The sequence below is a fragment of the Mobula birostris genome, chromosome 7 (genome assembly GCF_030028105.1).
Source record: "Mobula birostris isolate sMobBir1 chromosome 7, sMobBir1.hap1, whole genome shotgun sequence".
Classification (NCBI taxonomy): Eukaryota; Metazoa; Chordata; class Chondrichthyes; order Myliobatiformes; family Myliobatidae; genus Mobula; species Mobula birostris.
In genome coordinates, this window is record NC_092376.1 from 25698849 (window position 1) to 25723219 (window position 24371).

At 44.1% G+C, this 24371-nt stretch overlaps 1 protein-coding gene across 1 annotated transcript; it reads left to right on the forward strand.

Annotated features, from left to right (window-relative positions):
- Positions 1 to 301: 301 nt before the first annotated feature.
- On the forward strand, positions 302 to 24371 carry LOC140200643 (nucleoside hydrolase-like). The gene is made up of 3 exons (XM_072264215.1): positions 302 to 359; positions 20350 to 20486; positions 24024 to 24371. The coding sequence occupies exons 1-3, from the start codon at positions 302 to 304 to the stop codon at positions 24369 to 24371; spliced, it is 543 nt and encodes a 180-aa protein (XP_072120316.1).

Consider the following 24371-nt stretch of genomic DNA (forward strand, 5'->3'; position numbering starts at 1 on the left):
ACATTGTTTCTATACTTAAGTCATTGGGTTTTCCCAGGAGAAAGGATAGCTGGTGGGATGCTTTCTGACTGTTGCAGTGATTGTAAGACATTGGTGTAAAATGATATTGAGTCTTAAGAATGAAGTGGAAGATCTCAGTCAGGGCTGGATTATTCTGAGAGAATCGCTATTGATGGCTCAGAGTAGGGCTACAAAGTTAGAGGAAATGAAAATAGAGACAGCTTGTCAGCTAATGAAGCAACAGAACTTAGACGCTGCATGTCGAGCTGGTTGGGAGCCTGACCCTGTTAAGGTTTGAACCATGACAAGTCGGGACGATGATTCTACTGTGGGACTGAGAGATGGGGATGACTGGCTGGGTAATGAAAATGAGGGAGAGAGGGTAGTGTGGACCCCTTGGTTTATTTCTTAAAATGATTGTACTCTCCCCTGTGTACCCAAAACAGTACAGCCTGGCCAGTGATCAGATGTTTCCACACCCACTGTGGGGGGGGGGCATCGATCCACAGCTTCTTCTTCTCGGGGGGGAAAGGGAGGAGGGTCAGGAATGTGTGTGGAGGATAGTACACTGGGCATCTTCGATACAACAGAGATCGGGGAGTTCTCCACTAAAGAATTAGTGAGTTTAGAGGATAAGTACAGACAAAAGGCTGGGGTGTCTTTGGCCACGTGGTTATTGAGGACATGGTAGAAAGGAGGTACTGGAGTAGTTCTATGGAACAGAAAGATGGGTGCTTTAGGGAACCTATCATATGGATCTGGGGTTGAGAGGGTAAAGAGCTTCAAATTCCTCAGGATCCACATCACCGAGGACCTCACGTGATCTGTACACACCAGCTGTGTGGTGATAAAGGCACACCAGCGCCTCTTTCACCTCAGACAGTTGAAGGAGTTTGGTATGGCCCCCAAATCCTAAGAACTTTCAACAGAGTCACAACTGAGAGTAACCTGACTGGCTGCATCACTGCCTGGTGTGGGAACTTTACCTCCCTTAATCGTAGGTCTCTGCAGAGAGTGATGTGGACAGCCCAGCACATCTGTAGTTGTGAACTTCCATTGATTCAGGACACTTACAAGGACAGGTATGTAGAAAGGGCCCGTAGGATCATTGGGGACCCAAGCCACCCCAACCACAATCTATTCCAGCTGCTACCATCCGGGAAGCAGTACCGCAGCATAAAAGCCAGGAGCAACAGGCTCTGGGACAGCTTCTTCCACCAAGCCATCAGAATGATGAACTCACGTTGATCTGAGTGTACTGTATATTACACTGACTGCTCTATTTATTATAAATTACTATGATTGCACATTGCACATTTAGATGGAGACGTAATGTAAAGATTTTTACTCCTCATGTACGTGAAGGATGTAAGGAAAGTCAATTCAAAAAAATCATCCGTACATGTGATCTATAGCACCCTGAGAATGCAGCTTGCTTTCCCTGGGCATAATGCACCACTATGGGTTTGAGTAAAGGCTGCAGTTAAACTTACTGTAGGTATCCCACTCTTACTGAATGGAATGGAGCAGAGTAGAGCGGGGCACCAAAGTTTTATGCCAATGAGCTCTTATCATAGAAATGTACCGTGATAATGGCAGCCTCCCAGAGGATAGTGAACTAATTTCTGCAATGGCAGGAAACATAGTTATGGCAGAGGGTTTTCCAATAAAAGGGGTAGTGTTGTCTTCAATAGCACCAACTGTTCGTCATCCTATAAATACAGAGATTGAATTATTACAAGGTGTACAGTATGTAGAAGAGGGTGCACATAGTCAGATACGGAAGATGAATTATCAGACGGGGAGTGAGGGATTCTGCATAAACCGTAAAGAAATGTTTTTAGCGTTGCTCAAAGCTGGTGTTCCAGACGAGCAGGTAAATGGGGTTCTCACCCCAACCCTCTATGCAACATGGAGGAAGTACTGTCTGGGGAAGCAAGAGGAGGAGGCTGTTGAGGGGGAAGGGTTGTTCTTCAAGCCCTCTGCAGTCCCCTGCCAGATTCCTCGCAGTCCACTCAGGGTTCCCCGCAAAGGACATCAGCTAACGTTCGGGAGCAGAGTGAAGGCTTAAGGGCTTCGGCTCAACGGGCTTAGGCGGAAACGGGCGAGGCGAGGGAGGTTTGGCATTCATTTTCTGTTGTTATTTGAGGAGAGGGGCAGTATGAGTGTGAGGGCAGTTTGTTGTTCCCGGTGTCGGATGTGGGAGGCCCTGGAGTCTCCAAGCCTCCCAGACGTCTACATCTGCGCCAAGTGCATCAAGATGCAGCTCCTAAGGGACCGCGTTACGGAACTGGAGCTGCAGCCCGATGACCTTCGTCTGGTCAGGGAGAGTGAGGAGTTGATAGAGAGGAGTTGCAGGCAGGTGGTCACGACGGGGCCACGGGAGGCAGACAAGTGGGTCATGGTTAGGAGGGGGAAGGGGAAGAGTCAGGTAATAAGGAGTACCCCGATGGCTGTACCCCTTAACAATAGGTACTCCTGTTTGAGTACTGCTGGGGGGGACAGCTTACCCGGGGGAAGCGACAGTGGCCGTGCCTCCGGCACAGAGTCTGGTCCTGTAGCTCAGAAGGGTAGGGGAAGGAAGAGGAGGGCAGTTGTAATAGGGGACTCGATAGTAAGGGGTCAGATAGGCGATTCTGTGGACGCAGTCCAGAGACCCGGATGGCAGTCTGCCTCCCTGGTGCCAGGGTCCGGGATATTTCTGATCGTGTCCAAGATATCCTGAAGTGGGAGGGTGAGGAGCCAGAGGTCATGGTACATATAGGTACCAATGACATAGGTAGGAAAAGGGATGAGGTCCTGAAAGGAGAATATAGGGAGCTAGGAAGGGAGTTGAGAAAAAGGACCGCAAAGATAGTAATCTCGGAATTACTGCCTGTGCCACGCGACAGTGAGAGTAGGAATGCGATGAGGTGGAGGATAAATGCGTGGCTGAGGGATTGGAGCAGAGGGCAGGGATTCAAGTTTTTGGATCATTGGGACCTCTTTTGGCGCAGGCGTGACCTGTACAAAAAGGACGGGTTACACTTGAATCCTAGGGGGACCAATATCCTGGCAGGGAGATTAGCGAGGGCTACTGAGGTGACTTTAAACTAGAATGGTTGGGGGGTGGGAATCAAATTAAAGAGGCTAGGCGTGAGGAGGTTAGTTCACAACAGGGGGATGGGAACCAGTGCAGAGAGACAGGGGGGTGTAAAGTGAGGGTAGAAGCAAAAAGTACTAAGGAGAAGAGTAAGAGTGGCAGGCCGACAAATCCAGGGCAAGCATTAAAAAGGGCCACTTTTCAACATAATTGTATAAGGGCTAAGAGAGTTGTAAAAGAGCGCCTGAAGGCTTTGTGTATCAATGCAAGGAGCATTCGTAATAAGGTGGATGAATTGAAAGTGCAGATTGTTATTAATGATTATGATATAGTTGGGATCACAGAGACATGGCTCCAGGGTGACCAAGGATGGGAGCTCAATGTTCAGGTATATTCAATATTCAGGAGGGATAGACATGAAGGGAGGGGAGGTGGGGTGGCGTTGTTGGTTAAAGAAGAGACTAACGCAATAGAAAGGAAGGGCATAAGCCGGGAAGATGTGGAATCGATATGGGTAGAGCTGCGTAACACTAAGGGGCAGAAGACGCTGGTGGGAGTCGTGTACAGGCCACCTAACAGTAGTAGTGAGGTCGGAGATGGTATTAAACAGGAAATTAGAAATGTGTGCAATAAAGGAACAGCAGTTATAATGGGTGACTTCAATCTACATATAGATTGGGTGAACCAAATTGGTAAAGGTGCTGAGGAAGAGGATTTCTTGGAATGTATGCGGGATGGTTTTTTGAACCAACATGTCGAGGAACCAACTAGAGAGCAGGCTATTCTGGACTGGGTTTTGAGCAATGAGGAAGGGTTAATTAGCAATCTTGTCGTGAGAGGCCCCTTGGGTAAGAGTGACCATAATATGGTGGAATTCTTCATTAAGATGGAGAGTGACATAGTTAATTCAGAAACAAAGGTTCTGAACTTAAAGAGGGGTAACTTTGAAGGTATGAGATGTGAATTAGCTAAGATAGACTGGCAAATGACACTTAAAGGATTGACGGTGGATATGCAATGGCAAGCATTTAAAGGTTGCATGGATGAACTACAACAATTGTTCATCCCAGTTTGGCAAAAGAATAAATCAAGGAAGGTAGTGCACCCGTGGCTGACAAGAGAAATTAGGGATAGTATCAATTCCAAAGAAGCAGCATACAAATTAGCCAGAGAAAGTGGCTCACCTGAGGACTGGGAGAAATTCAGAGTTCAGCAGAGGAGGACAAAGGGCTTAATTAGGAAGGGGAAAAAAGATTATGAGAGAAAACTGGCAGGGAACATAAAAACTGACTGTAAAAGCTTTTATAGGTATGTAAAAAGGAAAAGACTGGTAAAGACAAATGTAGGTCCCCTACAGACAGAAACAGGTGAATTGATTATGGGGAGCAAGGACATGGCAGACCAATTGAACAATTACTTTGGTTCTGTCTTCACTAAGGAGGACATAAATAATCTTCCAGAAATAGTAGGGGACAGAGGGTCCAGTGAGATGGAGGAACTGAGCGAAATACTTGTTAGTAGGGAAGTGGTGTTAGGTAAATTGAAGGGATTGAAGGCAGATAAATCCCCAGGGCCAGATGGTCTGCATCCTAGAGTGCTTAAGGAAGTAGCCCAAGAAATAGTGGATGCATTAGTGATAATTTTTCAAAACTCGTTAGATTCTGGACTAGTTCCTGAGGATTGGAGGGTGGCTAATGTAACCCCACTTTTTAAAAAAGGAGGGAGAGAGAAACCAGGGAATTATAGACCGGTTAGCTTAACGTCGGTGGTGGGGAAACTGCTGGAGTCAGTTATCAAAGATGTGATAACAGCACATTTGGAAAGCGGTGAAATCATCGGACAAAGTCAACATGGATTTGTGAAGGGAAAATCATGTCTGACGAATCTCATTGAATTTTTTGAGGATGTAACTAGTAGAGTGGATAGGGGGGAACCAGTGGATGTGGTATATTTGGATTTTCAAAAGGCTTTTGACAAGGTCCCACACAGGAGATTAGTGTGCAAACTTAAAGCACATGGTATTGGGGTTAAGGTATTGATGTGGATGGAGAATTGGTTAGCAGACAGGAAGCAAAGAGTGGGAATAAACGGGACCTTTTCAGAATGGCAGGCGGTGACTAGTGGGGTACCGCAAGGCTCAGTGCTGGGACCCCAGTTGTTTACAATATATATTAATGACTTGGATGAGGGAATTAAATGCAGCATCTCCAAGTGTGCGGATGACACGAAGCTGGGTGGCAGTGTTAGCTGTGAGGAGGATGCTAAGAGGATGCAGAGTGACTTGGATAGGTTGGGTGAGTGGGCAAATTCATGGCAGATGCAATTTAATGCGGATAAATGTGAAGTTATCCACTTTGGTAGCAAAAATAGGAAAACAGATTATTATCTGAATGGTGGCCGATTAGGAAAAGGGGAGGTGCAACGAGACCTGGGTGTCATTATACACCAGTCATTGAAAGTGGGCATGCAGGTACAGCAGGCGGTGAAAAAGGCGAATGGTATGCTGGCATTTATAGCGAGAGGATTTGAGTACAGGAGCAGGGAGGTACTACTGCAGTTGTACAAGGCCTTGGTGAGACCACATCTGGAGTATTGTGTGCAGTTTTGGTCCCCTAATCTGAGGAAAGACATCCTTGCCATAGAGGGAGTACAAAGAAGGTTCACCAGATTGATTCCTGGGATGGCAGGACTTTCATATGAAGAAAGACTGGATGAACTGGGCTTGTACTCGTTGGAATTTAGAAGATTGAGGGGGGATCTGATTTAACGTATAAAATCCTAAAGGGATTGGACAGGCTAGATGCAGGAAGATTGTTCCCGATGTTGGGGAAGTCTAGAACAGTTTGAGGATAAAGGGGAAGCCTTTTAGGACCGAGATTAGGAAAAACTTCTTCACTCAGAGAGTGGTGAATCTGTGGAATTCTCTGCCACAGGAAGCAGTTGAGGCCAGTACATTGGCTATATTTAAGAGGGAGTTAGATATGGCCCTTGTGGCTACGGGGATCAGAGGGTATGGAGGGAAGCTGGGGCTGGGTTCTGAGTTGGATGATCAGCCATGATCATAATAAATGGCGGTGCAGGCTCGAAGGGCCGAATGGCCTACTCCTGCACCTATTTTCTATGTTTCTATGTTTCTATGAATTGTGAGGGTGGCTAGCACATTCATGCCTCATTGTTGTGGGGAAAGGCGGTCGTTTGACCTGCTTCCCTTTCCCTGTAAATGATTTGAATGTGGAGAAATGTGAGGTGCGGCCACTTCGCACGCGCGCCTGTGTGCCTGTGCGTGTGTGTGTGTGTATGCGTGTGCGTGTGTGTGTGTGTGGTGTGTGCGTGTGTGTGTGCGTATGTGTGTGCGTGTGTGTGCGTCTGTGCATGTGTGCATGTGTGTGTGTGTGTGTGTATACGTGGATGTGTGATGACTTTGCCTTTAAAAGACTCTGTGGATGTTTTGGGTCCCACCCAGTGGCTTTTTGTTTCTCAATTCTCTGCTAAACTGTTTCTGTGTGAGAAATTACCAGTCTGGTTTGAGTTCTTGCAGTTCCATACGAGGTTTTGAAGAAGAGCTGTACAGCCTGGGCTTTGTTTTGTGTTCTAATCTGTTAGTTTGATCCTTGTGTTTGTTCAGTCAGTTACTTTGTTACTTGTTTCCCCATGCATTTGGTTTTACGGATCAACACACACAAAATGCTGGAGGAGCTCAGCAGGCCAGGCAGCATCTATGGAAAAGAGTACAGTCGACGTTTTGGGCCGAGGCCCTTCAGTCCTGCCAAAATGTCGACCGTACTCTTTTCCATAGATGCTGCCTGGCCTGCTGAGTTCCTCCAGCATTTTGTGTGTTTTGCTTGGATTTCTGCATCTGCAGATTTTCTCTAGTTGGTGGTTTTACAGATGACTCATTTCATAGTGGCCATGTGAAAATTGAGTTGATGGGATAGAAATTTGGGCAGTTTTAATCCGGGTTTGGGATGCCCACATTTAAGAAGGAATTGAGCATTTGGGAAGCAATTCTAGTAGTTCTGCGGTTTTTTGTGTTTTCTAAATGTCCAATGACTAATCAGGAGCAAGTGCATTTGTATCTCCCTGCATTACAGAATGGCAAAGTGGTGGATGCTAATTTGTGGCGAGACAGCCTGTGAAACATTCCTGGCGATGGTGTTTGAATTTGCACACTGGACCAACAGGTCAGATTGCTGAATTTGTATGAAGACATGTTACTACATTGCAGAAGGGAATGACTGCGGGGGATATTATCTGGCTCCTTGGGTTTTGGCATTCTGGTTTGAGGGAGCTGGGAGGGAGTAGTCCATTTCAATTAACCTCTACCCAGAGTATGGTAACTTCCTGAAGGGACTTGAGCCTTAGGCTCTGGAGGAGTGAGTGCTTTAAGGGCTGGTATTTCCCTATGTACCATTTCTATAATTGGATAGTCCTGACTCTTAAAGTGATTTCCCCATCTGACAGAGTGTCGGTGTAGATGCTCTGTTGAGTACAGGTACAAGTTGCAAGGTGGATGGCAACTGTGAGCAGGAACAGCGTCCTGGGACGGCTGTGTCCATGCCAAATGGTGTTATGAAGCTGGGCACTTGTTGGACGTTGAATGGCACCTACTGGATATGCACTTCCTAGGCCTACCCATGGTTCCCACGGGGTGGTGCGGTTGATATGTGGTGCTGTATGTATGCCACCCCAGTGCCCTGAATGAGCACCTTGCCCATGCAGGTCGGTAACAGGACTATCACAAAGAAAGGAAGATTTTAAATGATAGCCTTTTTCAGCATGGTACAGCCAGAATGTCCCAGGAACCGATTTTGATTACCTAGATTACCTGCTCACAAAGGAAGGTGACACTTGTACTGTTCCATATCAAGAATGCTGCACCTACATTCCTGACAGGTCAGGTAACATAACGCACCTGGTCGATCACATCTGAGAGTCAGGGTGTAAAATCAATCTATTACACTCGAGGGTACGGCTGCTGGTCTTTGGGGGCACAGGGAGGCTGGTGGTCTATCATAGTACTCTGGGAGGTGACAGTTGGATTTACAGTACTGGGTAGTGTACTTATGTGTTAGTTGGGAGCTCGCAAGAGTCATACTAGTCTGAAGGTTGGATCATCACTTTTGCAACTTTCAAGGGTGGAGTGTCCTGTGGGGGTGTGGCTTGATCTGATTGTCGAAAGTCACACCATTGTGATTAGTTAGTTTAGAAACTGCAGCTGTTTTTCCGGTTGGCTAGCTGCCTGGTCCAGTTTCAAATATCCTGGGTATATAGAGAGCACATCTCTCTATCTCTCTTCCTTTGTTTAAGACAAGAGGTGCATATGACCATTAGGTAGGCATGCTCTGCATGCACTTTCAATTAAGTACTTCTGCTGAATATTCAGCTTTGTAGCGTCTGTAACTTGGGGAACATGAATGTTTGGTTGAATTTTTACTGTTTGTAAATAAATGATTGATATACCTATTCGCAGTCAGTGTTTTTAGTCTCACTTGCCAGATCTGTGAACCTCATTCAACATCACAACATTGCAAAATCCTCTGTAGCAATAGTTCAGGGTGATGTTCAAGCATAGCCCAACAGATATTATCACAGAAATTATTCAAGAAAGGGAGTAGAGATAGCCTAGGAAATTATACACCAGTGAGTCTTACTTCAGTGGTTGGTAAGTTGATGGAGAAGATCCTGAGTGGCAGGATTTATGAACATTTGGAGAAGAATAATATGTTTGGAGAAGAATAATATGATTATGAATAGTCAGCATGGCTTTGTCAAAGGCAGGTTGTGCCTTACAAGCTTGATTGAATTTTTTGAGGATGTGACTAAACACATTGATGAAGGTAGAGAGGTAGAGCAGTAGGTGTAGTGTATATGGATTTCAGCAAGGCATTTGATAAGGTACCCCATGCAAGGCTTATTGAGATCCAAGGGGCCCTTGCTTTGTGGATCCAGAACTGGCTTGCCCACAGAAGGCAAAGAATGGTTGTAGATGGGTCATATTCTGCATGGAGGTCGGTGACCAGTGGTGTGGTTCATGGATCTGTTCTGGGATCCCTTCTCTTTGTGATTTTTATAAGTGACCTGGATGAGGAAGTGGAGGAATGGGTTAGTAAATTTGCTGATGACTCAAAGGTTGGGGGTGTTGTGGATAGTGTAGAGGGCTGTCAGAGGTTACAAAACTGCAGGATGCAAAACTGGGCTGAGAAGTGGAAGATGGAGTTCAACCTAGATAAGTGTGAGGTGGTTCATTTTGGTAGGTCAAATATGATGGCAGAATATAGTATTAGTGGTACGACTCTTGGCAATGTGGAGGATCAGAGGGATCTTGGGGTCCGAGTCCATAGGACACTCAAAGCTGCTGCACAGGTTGACTCTGTTGTTAAGAAGACATATGGTGCATTGGCCTTCATCAACCATGGGATTGAGTTCAAGAGCTGAGAGGTAATGTTGTAGCTGTACAGGACCGTGGTCAGACCACACTTGGAGTACTGTGCTCAGTTCTGGTCACGTCACAGAAAGGATGTGGAAACTATAGAAAGGATGTTGCCTGGATTGGGGAGCATCCCTATGAGAATAGGATGAGTGAACTCGGCCTTTTCTCCTTGGAGCGACGAGGTTGAGAGGTGACCTGATAAAGGTGTATAAGATGATGAGAGGCATTGATCATGTGGATAGTCAGAGGTTTTTTCCCAGGGCTTAATTGGCTAACTCGAGAAGGCACAGCTTTAAGGTGCTTGGAGGTAGATACAGAGGAGATGTCAGGGTTTTTTTTTTACGCAGAGAGTGGTGAGTGCATGGAATGGGCGGCCGGCGACAGTGGGGAAGGCGGATATGATAGGGTCTTTTAAGAGACTCCTGGATAGGTACATGGAACTTAGAAAAATAGAGGGCTATGGGTAAGCCCAGGTAATTTCTAAAGTAAGTACATGTTTGGCTGATCATTGTGGGCCAAAGGCTATAGATTTTGTGTTGTGCTGTAGGTTTTCTATGTTTCTAACTATTCCCATCAGTCAATGTGCTTAATGCCTCGCCACTAGTGTGCTTGACGTGAGCGAGATCGAGTGTACTAGGATCAAATATACTGGCAGCAGTGAGAAAAGAGCATGTCCTGGGTGACGGGGGTCCCCGATAATAGATGCTGCTTTCCTGGGACAGTGCTCCATATAGATGTGCTCAACGGTAGGGATGGATTTAACTGTGATGGACTGGGCTGTACCCATTAATTTCTGTAGGATTTTCTGTTCAAGGGCATTGGTGCCTCCTTACAGGCTCTGACACAACCAGTCAATACACTCCACACCACACATCTACAGAAGTTGGCCAAAGTTTTGGATGACATGCCGAATCTTCACAAACTTCTAAGGAAGCACAGGTACTGCTGTGCTTTCTTTGTAATTGCACTTACATGCTTGTCCCAGGACCGATATTATGAAATGATACCGCCAAGGAATTTAAAGTTGCTGATCCTCTCCTCCTCTGATCCCACGATGAGGTCTAGCTCATAGACCCCTGGTTTTCTCCTCCTGAACTCAATAATCAGCTTCTCAGTCTTGCTGACATTGAGCGAGAGGATGTTGTTGTGGCACCACACAGCCGGATTTTCTATCTCCTTCCTACATGCTGATTCGTCACCACCTTTGACTCTGTCAATGACAGTGGCGTCGTCAGAAAACTTAAACATGGTATTGGAGCTGTGCTTAGCTTCACAGTCATAACCACAAAGCAAACAGAGCAGGGGGTAAGCACTCGCGCTGATGCAGAATATGGAGGAAATGTTATTGCCAGTCCTAACTGACTGGGGTCTGCAAGTGAGAAAATTGAGGATCTAATTGCACAAGAGGGAAATGAGGTCCAGGTCTAGTGTTTAGTGCCAAATTGCCATCGAGAAAAGCATCATGAGAGGAGTGGCTCCATTAGACAGACAGAGCATGGATTCAGAAAGGGCTGGTCCTGTTTGACCAACTTACTGGAGTTCTTTGAGGACACAATGAGTGCAGTGGATAGAGGGGAACAGGTGGGTGCCGTATTCTTGGATTTCGAAGGTGTTCGATAAGGTGCCGCACAAGAGACTTATAAATAAGATACGAATGCATGGTCGGAGGAAGTGTATTGGTATGGATAGTGGATTGGTTAACCAATAGAAAGCAGGGAGTTGTATTAATGGGTGTTTCTCCGGTTGGCAGTCTGTGGTGAGTGGGGTGCCACAGGGGTCGGTGCTGGGCCCGCAGCTGATAACCATTTACACTGATGATTTGGAAGAGGGGACTGAGTGTAGCATAGCAAACTTTGCTGATGATACTAAACTGACTGGAAAAGCAAATTGTACAGAGGATATGGAGAGTCTGTAGAGGGATATAGATAGGTTAAGGGAGTGGGCCAAGGTCTGGCAGATGGAGTACAACGTTGCTAAATGCGAGATCATCCACTTTGGAAGGTGTGACAGGGTCCTGAATTACCCCTATGAACTGTGCTTTTAAAAGAGAGAGAGGGAGTTGTGGAACACAGACACCTTGTTAAAAAGAGAGAGAGAAAGAAAGAAAGAGAGAGAGAGAGGCGAGGACTGCTTTGAGATGGTGTTATGGTTTTTCGGCAGCATGTTTACACTTTTGCAAGGACACTGGCAGCTGTTGAGTTCTTACAGAGAGAGAAGGGAGGAGCTGCTTGAGAGACAGCTAGTATTCAGCGCAGTGAGATAAATAGAAGGTCAGATGATAGACACACAGACCCATGGTTGTGGACACTGAATGAGCTTTGTTGTGCCCACAGAAAAGGTGGGTTTTGGAGGATCGATCAGTGGCTCTCGCAGTGTGAAAAGGGTGCGACCGGTGGGGAGTTATTCGTGTGTCCAACCCTCACCTGGGTTGATAATTCCACCACAGAAGAACGGCTCCCTTTGTTGTGGTCACAGTCAGTGACTTCTAAAGGAATTCGTAGGAGAACAGGAAGATCGACGGCGTCAGCTCACTTGAAGACTCAAATTTCTCCCTCTCTCTCTCTCTCTCTCTCCATCATTACTCAACTCAATACCATGAACTGAACTGAACTTTACTCATCATCATAAGACTATCTATTTACCCCTAGACTTGAAGAAGCTTGGTTTTCATATATTTCCACACTTACTTATATATAATCATTGCTAACCTGTTTGATTTATCTGCATTTATATTACTGTATTGCATAGTTACTAATAAATATTATTAGTTAATAGCAATACTGGACTCCAAAGTGTTTTCCATCTCTGCTGGTTCTTTAACCCGTCACAGGGTACATGACAAAGGAATAATAGAAGAGCAGATTATTATTTAAGTGGTGAAAGATTGCAGCATTCTGTTGTGCAGAGGGACTTGGGAGTGATTGTTCATGAATTGCAAAACGTTGTCTCACAGGTACAACAGGTTATTAAGAAGGCAAACGGAATGCTGGCCTACATTGCTAGAGGGATTGAATTGAAGAGCAGGGAGGTCATGCTGCAACTAATCAAGGTACTGGTGAGGCCACACCTGGAGTACTGTGTGCAGTTCTGGTCTCCATACTTGAGGAAGGATATACTGGCTTTTGAGGCAGTGCAGAGGAGGTTCACCAGAGATGAAGGGGTTAACCTATGTGGAGATTTTGAGTTGCCTGGGACTATACTCTCTGAAATTCAGAAGAATCAGAGGGGATCTTATAGAAACATACAAAATTTTGAAAGGGATAGTTAAGATAGTAGGAAAGTTGTTTCCACTGGTAAGTGAGACTAGAACTAGGGGACATTGCCTCAAGATTCAGGAGAGAAGATTTAGGATGGAGATGAGGAGAAATTGTTTTTCCCAGAGAGTGGTGAATCTGTGGAATTCTCTGCCCAGGGAAGCAGTTGAGGATTCTTCACTAAATATATTTAAGAAACAGTTAGATAGGTTTTTACATAGTAGGGGAATTAAGGGTAATGGGGAAAAGGCAGGTAGATGGAGCTGAGTTTACGGACAGATCAGCCATGATATTATTGAATGGCAGGGCAGGCTCAATGGGCTGGATGGCCTACTCCTGCTCCTATTTCTTATGTTCTTATGATGCATGCATCTTTGCTGTCCAAATGTTCCAGGGTTGAGTGAAGAGCTGATGAGATGGCATCTGCTATGGACCTGTTGTTGTGGTAGGCACACTAGAGCAGATCCAAGTCACTTCTCAGGGAGGAGTTGATGTTTCATCACCAGCCTCTCAAAGCACTTCATCACCGTGGATGTCAGTGCCACTGGGCATAGTAATAGAGGCAGGTTACCATGTTCTTCTTAGGCACCAATATGATTGAAGTCTGCTTGAAGCAGGTGGGTATCTCAGATTCCCAAAGTGAGATATTAAGGATATTGGTGAGCACCGCAGCCTGTTGATCATCACAGGTCTTTAGAACTTGGCCAGGTACCCCATCTGGGCCAGATGCTTTTTGTGAGTTCACCCTCCTGAAGGGTGCTCTCATGTCAGCCATAGAGACTGAAATTACAACATCATCCGAGGCTATGGGAGTTTGTGAAGCTTCCTCCATGTTTTGACAGTTAAAGTAAACATTGAAAGCATTGAGCTTACCTGGGAGCGAAGCCTCTCACTCAAGGTCACCTATGTCTCTTGGTTTCACTTTGCAAGAGATAATAGCATCCAAGCCCTGACACAGCTGTCGAATAACCCCCAGTCACTTGTTTGGTCTGAACTTGACAATTTGCACATGAGGTGGCTTTCTGGAGATCGTACCTGGACCTCCTGTATCTTCCTTGGTTGCTAGACCTGAGTACCACTCATCTGGCCCTCAGCAGCTTGTGGATCTCATGGTTTGTCCAGGGCTTCTGTTTAGGGAAGACTGTGAATGATTTTGTGGGGGCACACTCATCCACAACTGTTTTAATAAACTCTGTGACAACCATGGTGTATTCATTCAGATCGTCTGATGAGTCCCTGAACACGGCCCAGACCACCAAGTCAAAGCAATCCCATATTCACCCCTCTGCCTCCCGTGACCACCATGACAACAACCTTTCTCTCAATGTCAGCAAAACAAGAGAGATGGTTATTCACTTCAGGAAGAGGGAGGAGGGGGTAGCAGAGCACATATGTCAAGTGTGTTAGGTTTGAACATTTCAAGTTCCTTGGCGTGAACATCACCAACAGCCTGTCTTAGTCCAAGCATGTTGACATCATGGCCAAGAAAGATCACCAATGCCTCCACTTCCTCAGAAGGCTAAAAAAAATTGGCATGTCCCTGTCAATCCCTGAAAACTATCTGGATGCATTATAGTTTTGTATGGCAACTGTTCTGCACTTACCACAAGAAATGGCTGGGAGTTGTAGCCATAGCTCAGCACATCATGGAAACCAGTCTCCCCCTCCACAGACTCTGTCTCACTGCATCAGCAAAGCTGCCAGCCAGGAAAATCTAGGATTCCACCCACCCCAGACATTCTCTTTTCTGCCATCTTCCATCGGACAGAAGATACAAAATCCAGAAAGCACGTACCCTCAGGCTCAAGGATATCTCTTACCCTGCTGTTATAAGACTATTAAATAGTTCCCTTGTACGATAAGTTGGACGCTTGACCTCACAATCTACTTTGCTGTGATCTTCCGCCTTATTGTTTACCTGCACTGCACTTTTGCTGTAGCTGTTACACTTTCTACTGCATTGTTACAGTTTTACTTTGTTCAACTATAATGCACTGTGTAAATAATCATATTGGTATGAACAGTATGGAAGATGGGTCTTCCATTGTGCCTCCATACAGATGGTGATTGATTTTAGGAGGAAGAGGACTGTGACGAGTCCTGTATACATTCTGGGAGAAGAAGTTGTGGTGGTGGAGGAGTACGAATACTTGGGTGTTCACCTTGACAACAGACTTGACTGGAAAACCAACAACAAGGCATTTTACAAGAAGGAGATGAGCAGACTCTATTTTCTAAGGGCTAAATGAACTCATCAAAAAGGATGGATCCGTCGTTGGCTACAACCCTGACTCTTTTGAGTTAGTGGTAGAGAGGAGATCACCAAACAAACTATTATCCATTATGGACAACCTAGCACATCCTCTTCATGATCTACTGAATATTCAGCGGAGCACCTTTTCAAACAGACTCATTCAGCACTGCTCTCACAAGGATTGTTATAGGAAATCCTTCCTACCTAATGCAATAAGCATGTACAACAGTTTATCTCAGGTGAACACAACACATCATAGTACAATAGTTTCTGCTTTGTTATTTTGAGCATTATTATTGCACATTGGTACACTATTTTTATATTATTACTATTTTTACACTATTATTATTTTGTATTTATTATTAGTTAAGCACACTTCTAAATGTGTTTTTAAGTTTTGCTGCTGTAACAAAAGCATTTCCCACTCAGTATCAATAAAGTATTATTATTATAAACCAATAGTAATGTCTATACAGGTACAGGCCAATTGGCACAAGACTATGCTGAACTAATTGAACAAGTAATTAAAAGCCTAACCAAACTAATCCCTCTTGCCTACATGAGTTGATCCCTTCAATCTCTGCACATTAATGTGCTTATTTATCTAAGAGCCTTCTCTGTTAACATTTTGGCAAAAAGTAAATGAGTAGGGTGGACTAATTTAAGATGTTAATTCTTGTGTATTTAACTTTGTACATCATATCCATGTATTTGTATTTATTTTTGAGCATTTATTATTTGAAATTATATTGGAATAAAACTCTTAGAATGTGCTGCACGGTACATTGTTATTGTGATGGCTGGTTCCACTCCCCAGCCATTCTCCTGCCAAGGATTTTCAGTCTAGAAAGAATGAACTCCTCTAACTCCACGCTGCACTGTTCAATCTATATATGTGCTGTGGTACCTTTTTCATGCCAAGACTTTGTTTAAGTGGATATTTATCCACATTTTCCCTCAGAGTGATGAAGGAAATTAGAGCATTGGTGAATGTAGACTATGCAGATGATCCCATTCTAGTGCTCTCTGGAAGAGACACTCCAAATTTTCCATTGCATATTACAGATGATCTTGAATTCTGGGCCAGTATAGCTGCTGTTGGCCACTATAGAAAGACAAGAGCAAAAAATATTTCTGTGGTCAATCAGGAAGACAATTCCAAAGTTTTACCCTCTGAGTGAAGAAAATTCAGCTCATTTTCATTCCATCCCTTATTCCCAAACTGTGTACCGCTGGTCCTGGACTCCTTGGTCAGCGGAAACATCAACCCTTCACTTAGTTTATTGTGATCTTTAAGGATGCTTTAAGTTTCAGTGAGATCTCTCATTCTCCTAAACCCACAGTCCTACTCTACTCAATCACTCGCACATCAAACACACTAGTGGAGAGGTATTTAACACATTTACTAATAGGAATGGTTCTGTGAGGAAGTTTGTTGGGCAATGATTGAACAGCGCCCTGAGCTACTGGCAATGTCTTTGATTTATCTAAGAGTTCTGTTGGGTTCTAAGCTGCTGCCAAGACTTCCACATGATTTTGTCTTTCCGGCCATTTAATAGAACTGTTTACTGGCATCTTTCAAAGGACTATAAGATGCTCACATGTTTGTCAGATGTCATAGATATCGGGGTTTAGAATTGGTGGAGATCTTAGATAAAGAATTATCCATATTTCTTGCCTAGATGAAGACCAGTTAATGTTGGTATTACATTTCTGACCTCACAATCTACCTCATTAAGATCTTGTACCTTATTGTTTACCTACACTGTATTTTCTCTGTAGCTGTACACTTTATTCTGCATTGTTTTGGTTTTACTTAGTTCTTCCTCAATGAACTGTGTAAATGATCTGATCTGTATGAACGGTATGCAAGTCAGAAACACAAGAGATTCTTCAGGTGCTGCAACTCCAGAGCATCAAACAGAAAATCCTATCCCTTCCTCCTCCTCTGCCCATGAGCATCCTCTGATTCCCTTCCTCCTTCCCTTTCTTCCATTGTCAACTGCCCTTCCTATCAGATTCCATCTTCTCCAGTCCTTTCCTTCTTCCACTTGTCACCTCCCAACTTCTCACTTCATATCCCCTCCCCCATCGACTACCTGTACCTTCCCCTCACCTGGTTTCATCTATCACCTGCTAGCTTGTACTTGCTTCCCTAACCACCCACCCAACCCCCACCCCCAACTTTCTTCACTTTCTTATTCTGGCTTTTTCCCCTTCCTTTCTAGTCCTGGTGAAGGGTTTTGGCCCAACACATTGACTTAGGTCATCTCTTTAGAATAGAAATGAAGCAGAACTTCTTTATCCAGAGGGTGGTGAATCTACAGAATTCATTGCCACAGATGGCTGTGTAGGCCAAGTCATTAGGTATATTGGGTACAAAGGTCCTTATTCTTTGGAGCGTGGAAGGTTGAGAGGGGACTTGATAGAGGTGTTTAAAATTATGAGGGGGATTGATAGAGTTGATGTGGATAGGCTTTTTCCATTCAGAGTGAGGGAGATTCAAACAAGAGGACACGAGTTGAGAGTTAAAGGGCAAAAGATTAGGGGTAACATGAGGGGGAACTTCTTTACTCAGAGAGTGGTAGCTGTGTGGAACGAGCTTCCAGCAGAAGTGGTTGAGGTAGGTTCGATGTTGTCGTTTAAAGTTAAATTGGATAGATATATGGACAGGAAAGGAATGGAGGGTTATGGACCGAGTGCAGGTCGGTGGGATTAGGTGAGAGTAGGAGTTCGGCATGGACTAGAAGGGCCGAGAAGGCCTGCTTCCGTGCTGTAATTGTTATATGGTTATATGGTTATATTTAAAGTGGAGATTGATAGGTTCTTGTTTAATAAGGGCATCAAAGATTACAGGGAGAATACAGGAGAATGGATTGTGCGGGAAAATAAACCAGCCATGATGGAATGGTGGAGCAGACTTGAAGGGCGGAATGGCCTAATTCTGCTCCTATGTCTGATGGGCAACTCAGCTGGATCATAGCCAGTGGTACTTCAGTCGCAAGAACTGCTTCAAGTAACTTAGCCATTAAGGTCACTGAAATGACATAGGTAGAAAAAGGGGGGAGGTCCTGAAGAGAGAACTCAGGGAGTTGGGTAGGAAACTGAAAAGCAGGAGCTCCAGGGTAGTGATCTCAGGAATGCTGCCTGTGCCGCGTGCTAACGAGTGCAAGAATAGTATGATCAGGTGTGTTAACGTGTGGCTGAGAGACTGGTGTAGGGGGCAGGGATTCAGATTCCTGGATCATTGGGGCCTCTTCTAGGGGAGGTACGACCTGTACAAGAAGGACGGGTTACACCTGAACCTAAAGCAGACAGGTTTAATAGAGCTGTTAGGGAGGGTTTAAACTAATTTGGCAGGGGGATGGAAACCGGAGTGATAGAGCTGAGGAAGGAGAAAACAGAAATAAATCAAAAATGGCATGCAACAGAGATTATAGAAAGAACAAGCGGGAGATGAGGCTTAATCACAGCCAGTGGGATGAGTTACAGAGCAATAGAGGCATGGTGCAGTTAAAACAGAAAGCAACAAATACTGGACTAAAAGTGTTATATTTGAATGCACTCAGCATAAAGATTAAAATGGACAATCTTGAAATTCAGCTACAGATTGGCAAATATGATGTTGTGGCCATCTCTGAAACTTGGCTGAAGGATGGCTGCCATTGGGAGCTGAACGTCCAAGGATATACAGTGTATCAGAAAGGTAGGTTAGTAGGCACAGGGGGTGGTGTGGCTCTATGTATAAGAAATAATATTGAATTATTAGAAAGAGATGATATAGGATTGGAAGGTGTAGAGTTTCTATGGGTTGAGTTAAGAAATGGCAAGGATAAAAGGACCCTAATGGCAGTTGTATACAGGCCTCCAAACAACAGCCAGGATGTGGATTACAAATTACAGCAGGAGATAGAAAAGGCGTGTCAGAAAGGCAATGTCTTGATAATCGTTGGGGATTTTAACATGAAAGTGGATTGGGAAAACCAGGTCAGTACTGGACGTCAAGAGAGAGAATTTGTAGAATGTTTAAGGGATGGCTTTTTAGAACAGCTTGTTGTTGAGCTCACTAGGGGATCAGCTGTGGTGGATTGGATGTTGTGCAATGATCTGGAAGTGATAAGAGAGCTTAAGGTTAGGGAACCCTTAGGGAACAGTGATCACAATATGATCGAGTTCACATTGAAATTTGAGAGGGAAAAAAATAAAATCCAATGTGTCGGTATTTCAGTGGAATGAAAAAATCACAATGGCATGAGAGGGGAACTGGCCGAAGTTGACTGGAAAGGGACATTTGCAGGAAGGACAGCAGAGCAGCAATGGCTGGAGTTTCTGCGAAAAATGAAGAAAGTGCAAGAGATATATTCCAAATAAGAAGAAATTTTCACAGGGAAGAAGAACACTACCGTGGCTGACAAGTGAAGTAAAAGCAAAAGAGAAGGCATACAAGGGAGCCAGAGCTAGTGGGAAGACAGAGGACTGGGAAACTTTTAAAAACTTGCAGAAAGAAACTAAGAAGGTGATTAGGAAAGAAAGATGAATTATGAAAGGAAGCTGGTGACTAATATCAAAGAAGATACTAAAAGCTTTTTTAAGTATATAAAGGGTAAAAGAGAGTTGAGGGTAGATATAGGACCAATACAAGATGACACTGGAGATATTGTAATGAGAGGTGCAGAGATGGCAGAGGAACTGAATGCGTATATTGCATCAGTCTTCATGGTGGAAGACATCTGCAGTATACCGGACATTCAGGAGTGTCAGGGAAGTGAAGTATGTGCAGTGAAAATTATGGCTGAGAAGGTGCTCAGGAAGCTTAATGGTCTGAGGGTGGATAAATCTCCTGGGCCTGATGGAATACACCCTCGGGTTCTGAAGGAAGTAGCTGGAGAGATTGCAGAGGCATTAACGATGATCTTTCAAGAATCGATAGATTCTGGCATTGTACCGGATGAGTGGAAAATTGCAAGTGTTACTCCACTATTTAAGAAGGGTGGGAGACAGCAGAAAGGAGACTTTAGACCTATTAGCCTGACATCAGTGGTTGGGAAGTTGTTGGAATCGATTGTTAGGGATGAGATTACAGAGTACCTGGAGACACATGACAAGATGAGGGCTGTTCTCAGTTCATCCCATCACCACAAGTCCTGTTGGGACATGCGAAGAAAGGGCAGGGGTACAAAAGAGTTAAAGCTATTTCTTGAGCCATGTGATATTATCAGATCTTCCGAAAAGTTTCCTAGATGCCATTATTACAGAAGTGAGACAGCTATATTATTGTGTGTCATTTCAACATTTTACTCAAGGATTAACACTCTGGTTTGCCTCTCAGCCAGAGGGAATGTAAGAGTCTGTGGCGAGTTCAACTTTGTCACAGACCCAGAAGCAGCTGCCATTGTCCTCAGCCACTTTACCTGTCCCACTCACATTGCAACCTTGGAATACAGCCTTCGCCATCACCTGCCCTGGGTAAGTTGTGTTGCTGCAAACTCAAAACCACCCTGGCATTCGAAGTAGGGTAGATGAATGGTTATGTCCTCAGAGACGAAGATAATGATTCAAAATCCAAAGTAAGTTCATTTTTAAAGTATGTACTGTATATGTCATCATACACTACCTTGAGGTTCTTCTTCTTGCAGGCATTTTACAGGAAAATAAATACAATAGAATTTATGAAAAGCAAAGACTGATAAACAACCAATGTGCTATAGAAGACAAATTGTGCAAAAAATAAAAAGTAAATAATACTGAGAACATGAATTGTAGAATTCTTGTAGTGTGTGGAGTCAGTTCAGCATTAAGGTGAGTGAAGTTGTCCACACTGGTTCAAAACCTGTGAAAAATCTGTTTATTCCTCCTTTCTCATCACTGCCATTACATTACCCTCAACTCTAGATGTTCTAACTTACAGACCAATCACCTACATGGGATCTTCTTGAAAGCCTCAAAACACAAATCAAACATTTATTTAAGAATGTTATGTGGTTACTGTACAATTTTTACAATTTTTTTTGCACATTGGGTGTTTGACAGACTTCCCTTTTTTTAAAAAAATCGATTCTATTGGATTTTTTTGTTTTGTGACTGCCTGTAAGGAGCTGAATCTCAAGGCTGAATATAGTATGCATACTTTGATGAGAAATGTACTTTCAACTTTGAACTTTGAAGTTTATTGTCATATATATAGGTATATGTATCCACAGATGCAATGAAAACCTTGAAGCAGCTTCACAGGTGCTGAGCGTAAGATAAACAACATTCACAAGATTATGATGGGTATAGATAGAGTGAATGCAAGCAGGCTTTTTCCACTGAGGCAAGGGGAGAAAGAAACCAGAGGACATGGGTTAATGGTGAGGGGGGAAAAGTTTAAAGGGAACATTAGGGGAGGCTTCTTCATACAGAGAGTGGTGGGAGTGTGGAATGAGCTGCCAGACGAGGAGGTAAATGCGGGTTCTTTTTTAACATTTAAGAATAAATTGGACAGATACATGGATGGGTGGTGTATGGATATGGTCTGTGTGCAGGTCAGTGGGACTAGGCAGAAAATGGTTCAGCACAGCCAAGAAGAACCAAAAGGCCTGTTTCTGTGCTGTAGTTTTTCTATGGTTTCTAAGAAAGAAAACATAAAATAAGCATTATTTACCTATAAATTTTACAAGAAAGTTTTCAATTAGTGATTGAAGTGGTCACCAAAGTGTTGCTAAATTATAGTGCTGAATTCATTGGTTCAAGAAATGAAGGGAATTAATTGTTCTTGAATCTGGTTGTGCGGGATGTCAGGCATCTGCCTTCCCACAATTGAGGACATCTTCAAAAGATGATTCCACAAGAAGGCAGCATCCATCATTAACAAATCCTCACCATCCAAGGCATGTCCTCATCTTGTTACTGCCATTAAAGACCCACAATCAGCATTTTGAGAACAGCTCCTTCCCCTCTGCCATCAGATTTCTGAATAGTCAATGAACCCATGAACACTACCTCACTCCTCTGCTCTTGCACTATTTATTATTGTAAATTACTGTATAATCATTTATTATGACTATGTGGCTACGCACAGCTCCAATGCCATATTTAAGTTTACTGATGTCCTTGCTGTCATTGGCCGGATCAAAGGTGGTGAAGAATCAGCGGATAGGAGGGAGATTGAAAATCTGGCTGTCTGTTGCCATAACAACAGCCTTTCTCTCAATGTCAGCAAGTGCAAGGAGCTGATTATTGACTTCAGGAGGAGGAAACCAGAGGTCCATGAGCCAGGCCTTATCAGGGGATCAGAGGTGGAGAAGGTCAGCAACTTTAAATTCCTCAGTGTTATCATTTCAGAGAATCTGTCCGGGGCCTGGCACATAGTGCCATTATAAAGAAAGCACTGCAGCGCCTCTACTTCTTTAGAAGTTTGCAAAGATTTGGTATGACATCTAAAACTTTGACAAACTTCTGTAGATGTTTGGTGGAGAGTATATTGACAGCCTGGTATGGAAACTACAATGCCCTTGTAGTTTCACCACCCTCTGGCTAGTGGATATGGCTCAGTCCATCACGGGTAAATCCCTCACCACCATTGAGCACATCTACATGTTGTGCAGACCTTTTAACACGCTCCTAAGATCAACCTAACCCTTCCATCTTACAAAGCCCTTCAGTTTTCTTTCATCCATGTGCCAATCTAACAGTCTCTTAAATGTCTCTAATGTATCAGCGTCTAGCACCAGCCCTGGCACTGCATTCCATGCATTTACAACTCTGTGTTTATTTAAAAAAAATCTTCTTCTTACATCCAAACCCCACCCCCCTTACTTTCCTCTGATCATCTTAAAATTATGCCCTGTCACATTAGCTGTTGCCACCCTGGGGGAAAAGGTGCAGGCAGTCTAAGCTTCTTACTATTTTATGCATTCTCCTATCAAATTCCTTCTTCTTCAGCCCTTTACTTTTCACAGCCATCACTTCCCAGCTTCTCACTTCATTTTCCCTCCCCCTCATCTGGTTTCACATTTCACCTATCACCTAGCTTGTACTCCTTTCCTTCCCCTCCCCCCTCCACCTTCTTAGTCAGGCTTCTTCTCCCTTCTTTTCCAGACGGATCTTGGCCCAAAAAGTCAATGGTTTCTTCCTTCCCATAGATACTGCCTGATCTGCTGAGTTCCTCCAGCATCTTGTGTGTGATTACTGCAGGAAGAACATTTTGAATTAAAACAGAGCCTTTACATGGAATTGCTTTACCAACATGAGGGATGTATCACAATGGGCATCAAGAAATAAAAACTTTGCAGTGTGTTGCTAGCAATGTGGATTTGGGGTTAGAAATGTTGCTAAGGATCACTGTGGAGATAGGCTGGAGGTTCTCCAGTATGGAAGTGTCACCACCTTTCACAAAGTCACACTGCCAGGGGTCGTGGGAGAGACCGATACAATAGGGACATTTAAGAAACGCATAGGCAGGCACTTCTGTGTAAGAAAAATGAACGGGTTATGGGCTGTGTAGGAGAGCAGAATTAGATCAATCATGGAGTAGTTTATTTATGTCAGCACAACAACGTGGGCACTGGGCTTGTACTGAGACCTACTGTATGTGTTAGACTTTAATACCTAGGAGAAGAATTAGGCCATTCAGCCCTTCAAGGCTGCTCTGCCACTTTATCATAGCTGATGTATTATCCCTCTCAATCCCATTCTCCTACCTTCTTCCTGTAACCTTTGATGGCCTTACTAATCAAGAACCTATCAACCTCCACTTTAAATATGTGTATCCAATGACTTAGCATCCACAGCCATATGTGGCAATGAATTCCACAGATTCACCATCCGCTGGCTGAACAAATTCCACCTCATTTCTGTTCTAAATGGACACCCCTGCATTCTGAGGCTGTGCTCCCTGGTTCAAGACGCTCCCACTACAGGAAGTATCCTCTCTATGTCTGCTCTGTCTAGGCCTTTAAATATTTGCTAGGTTTCAATGAGATTTCTCCCCCACCCATGTATTCACTGTTTTATTAATCACAGGACTTTTATCAAAAGTGGGTGAATCAAGATACCAAAAAGGCTCGGTTTATAAAGAAGATATCTGCGCATACTGCCAAGTTTGCCCAGGGTGACCAAGGCAGCAAGGAACAGATTTTTGGGCTTGGCTTCGTGTCCTGTGATTCCTACGCAATGGCTGCCGCCATTGATGATTCAGTGGTGACTGAAAGAGCTAATTATGGGGTGAGTGTGGAAATGAGCGGATCACTGACCAGAGGCATGATGGTCGTAGATACCCTCGACATCCTGAAACTTAAACACAAGGCTGTCATCTTCCTGGAATGTGATATGGAAAAGTTTAAGCAGCTGCTGACTGATGCTCTGAAATAA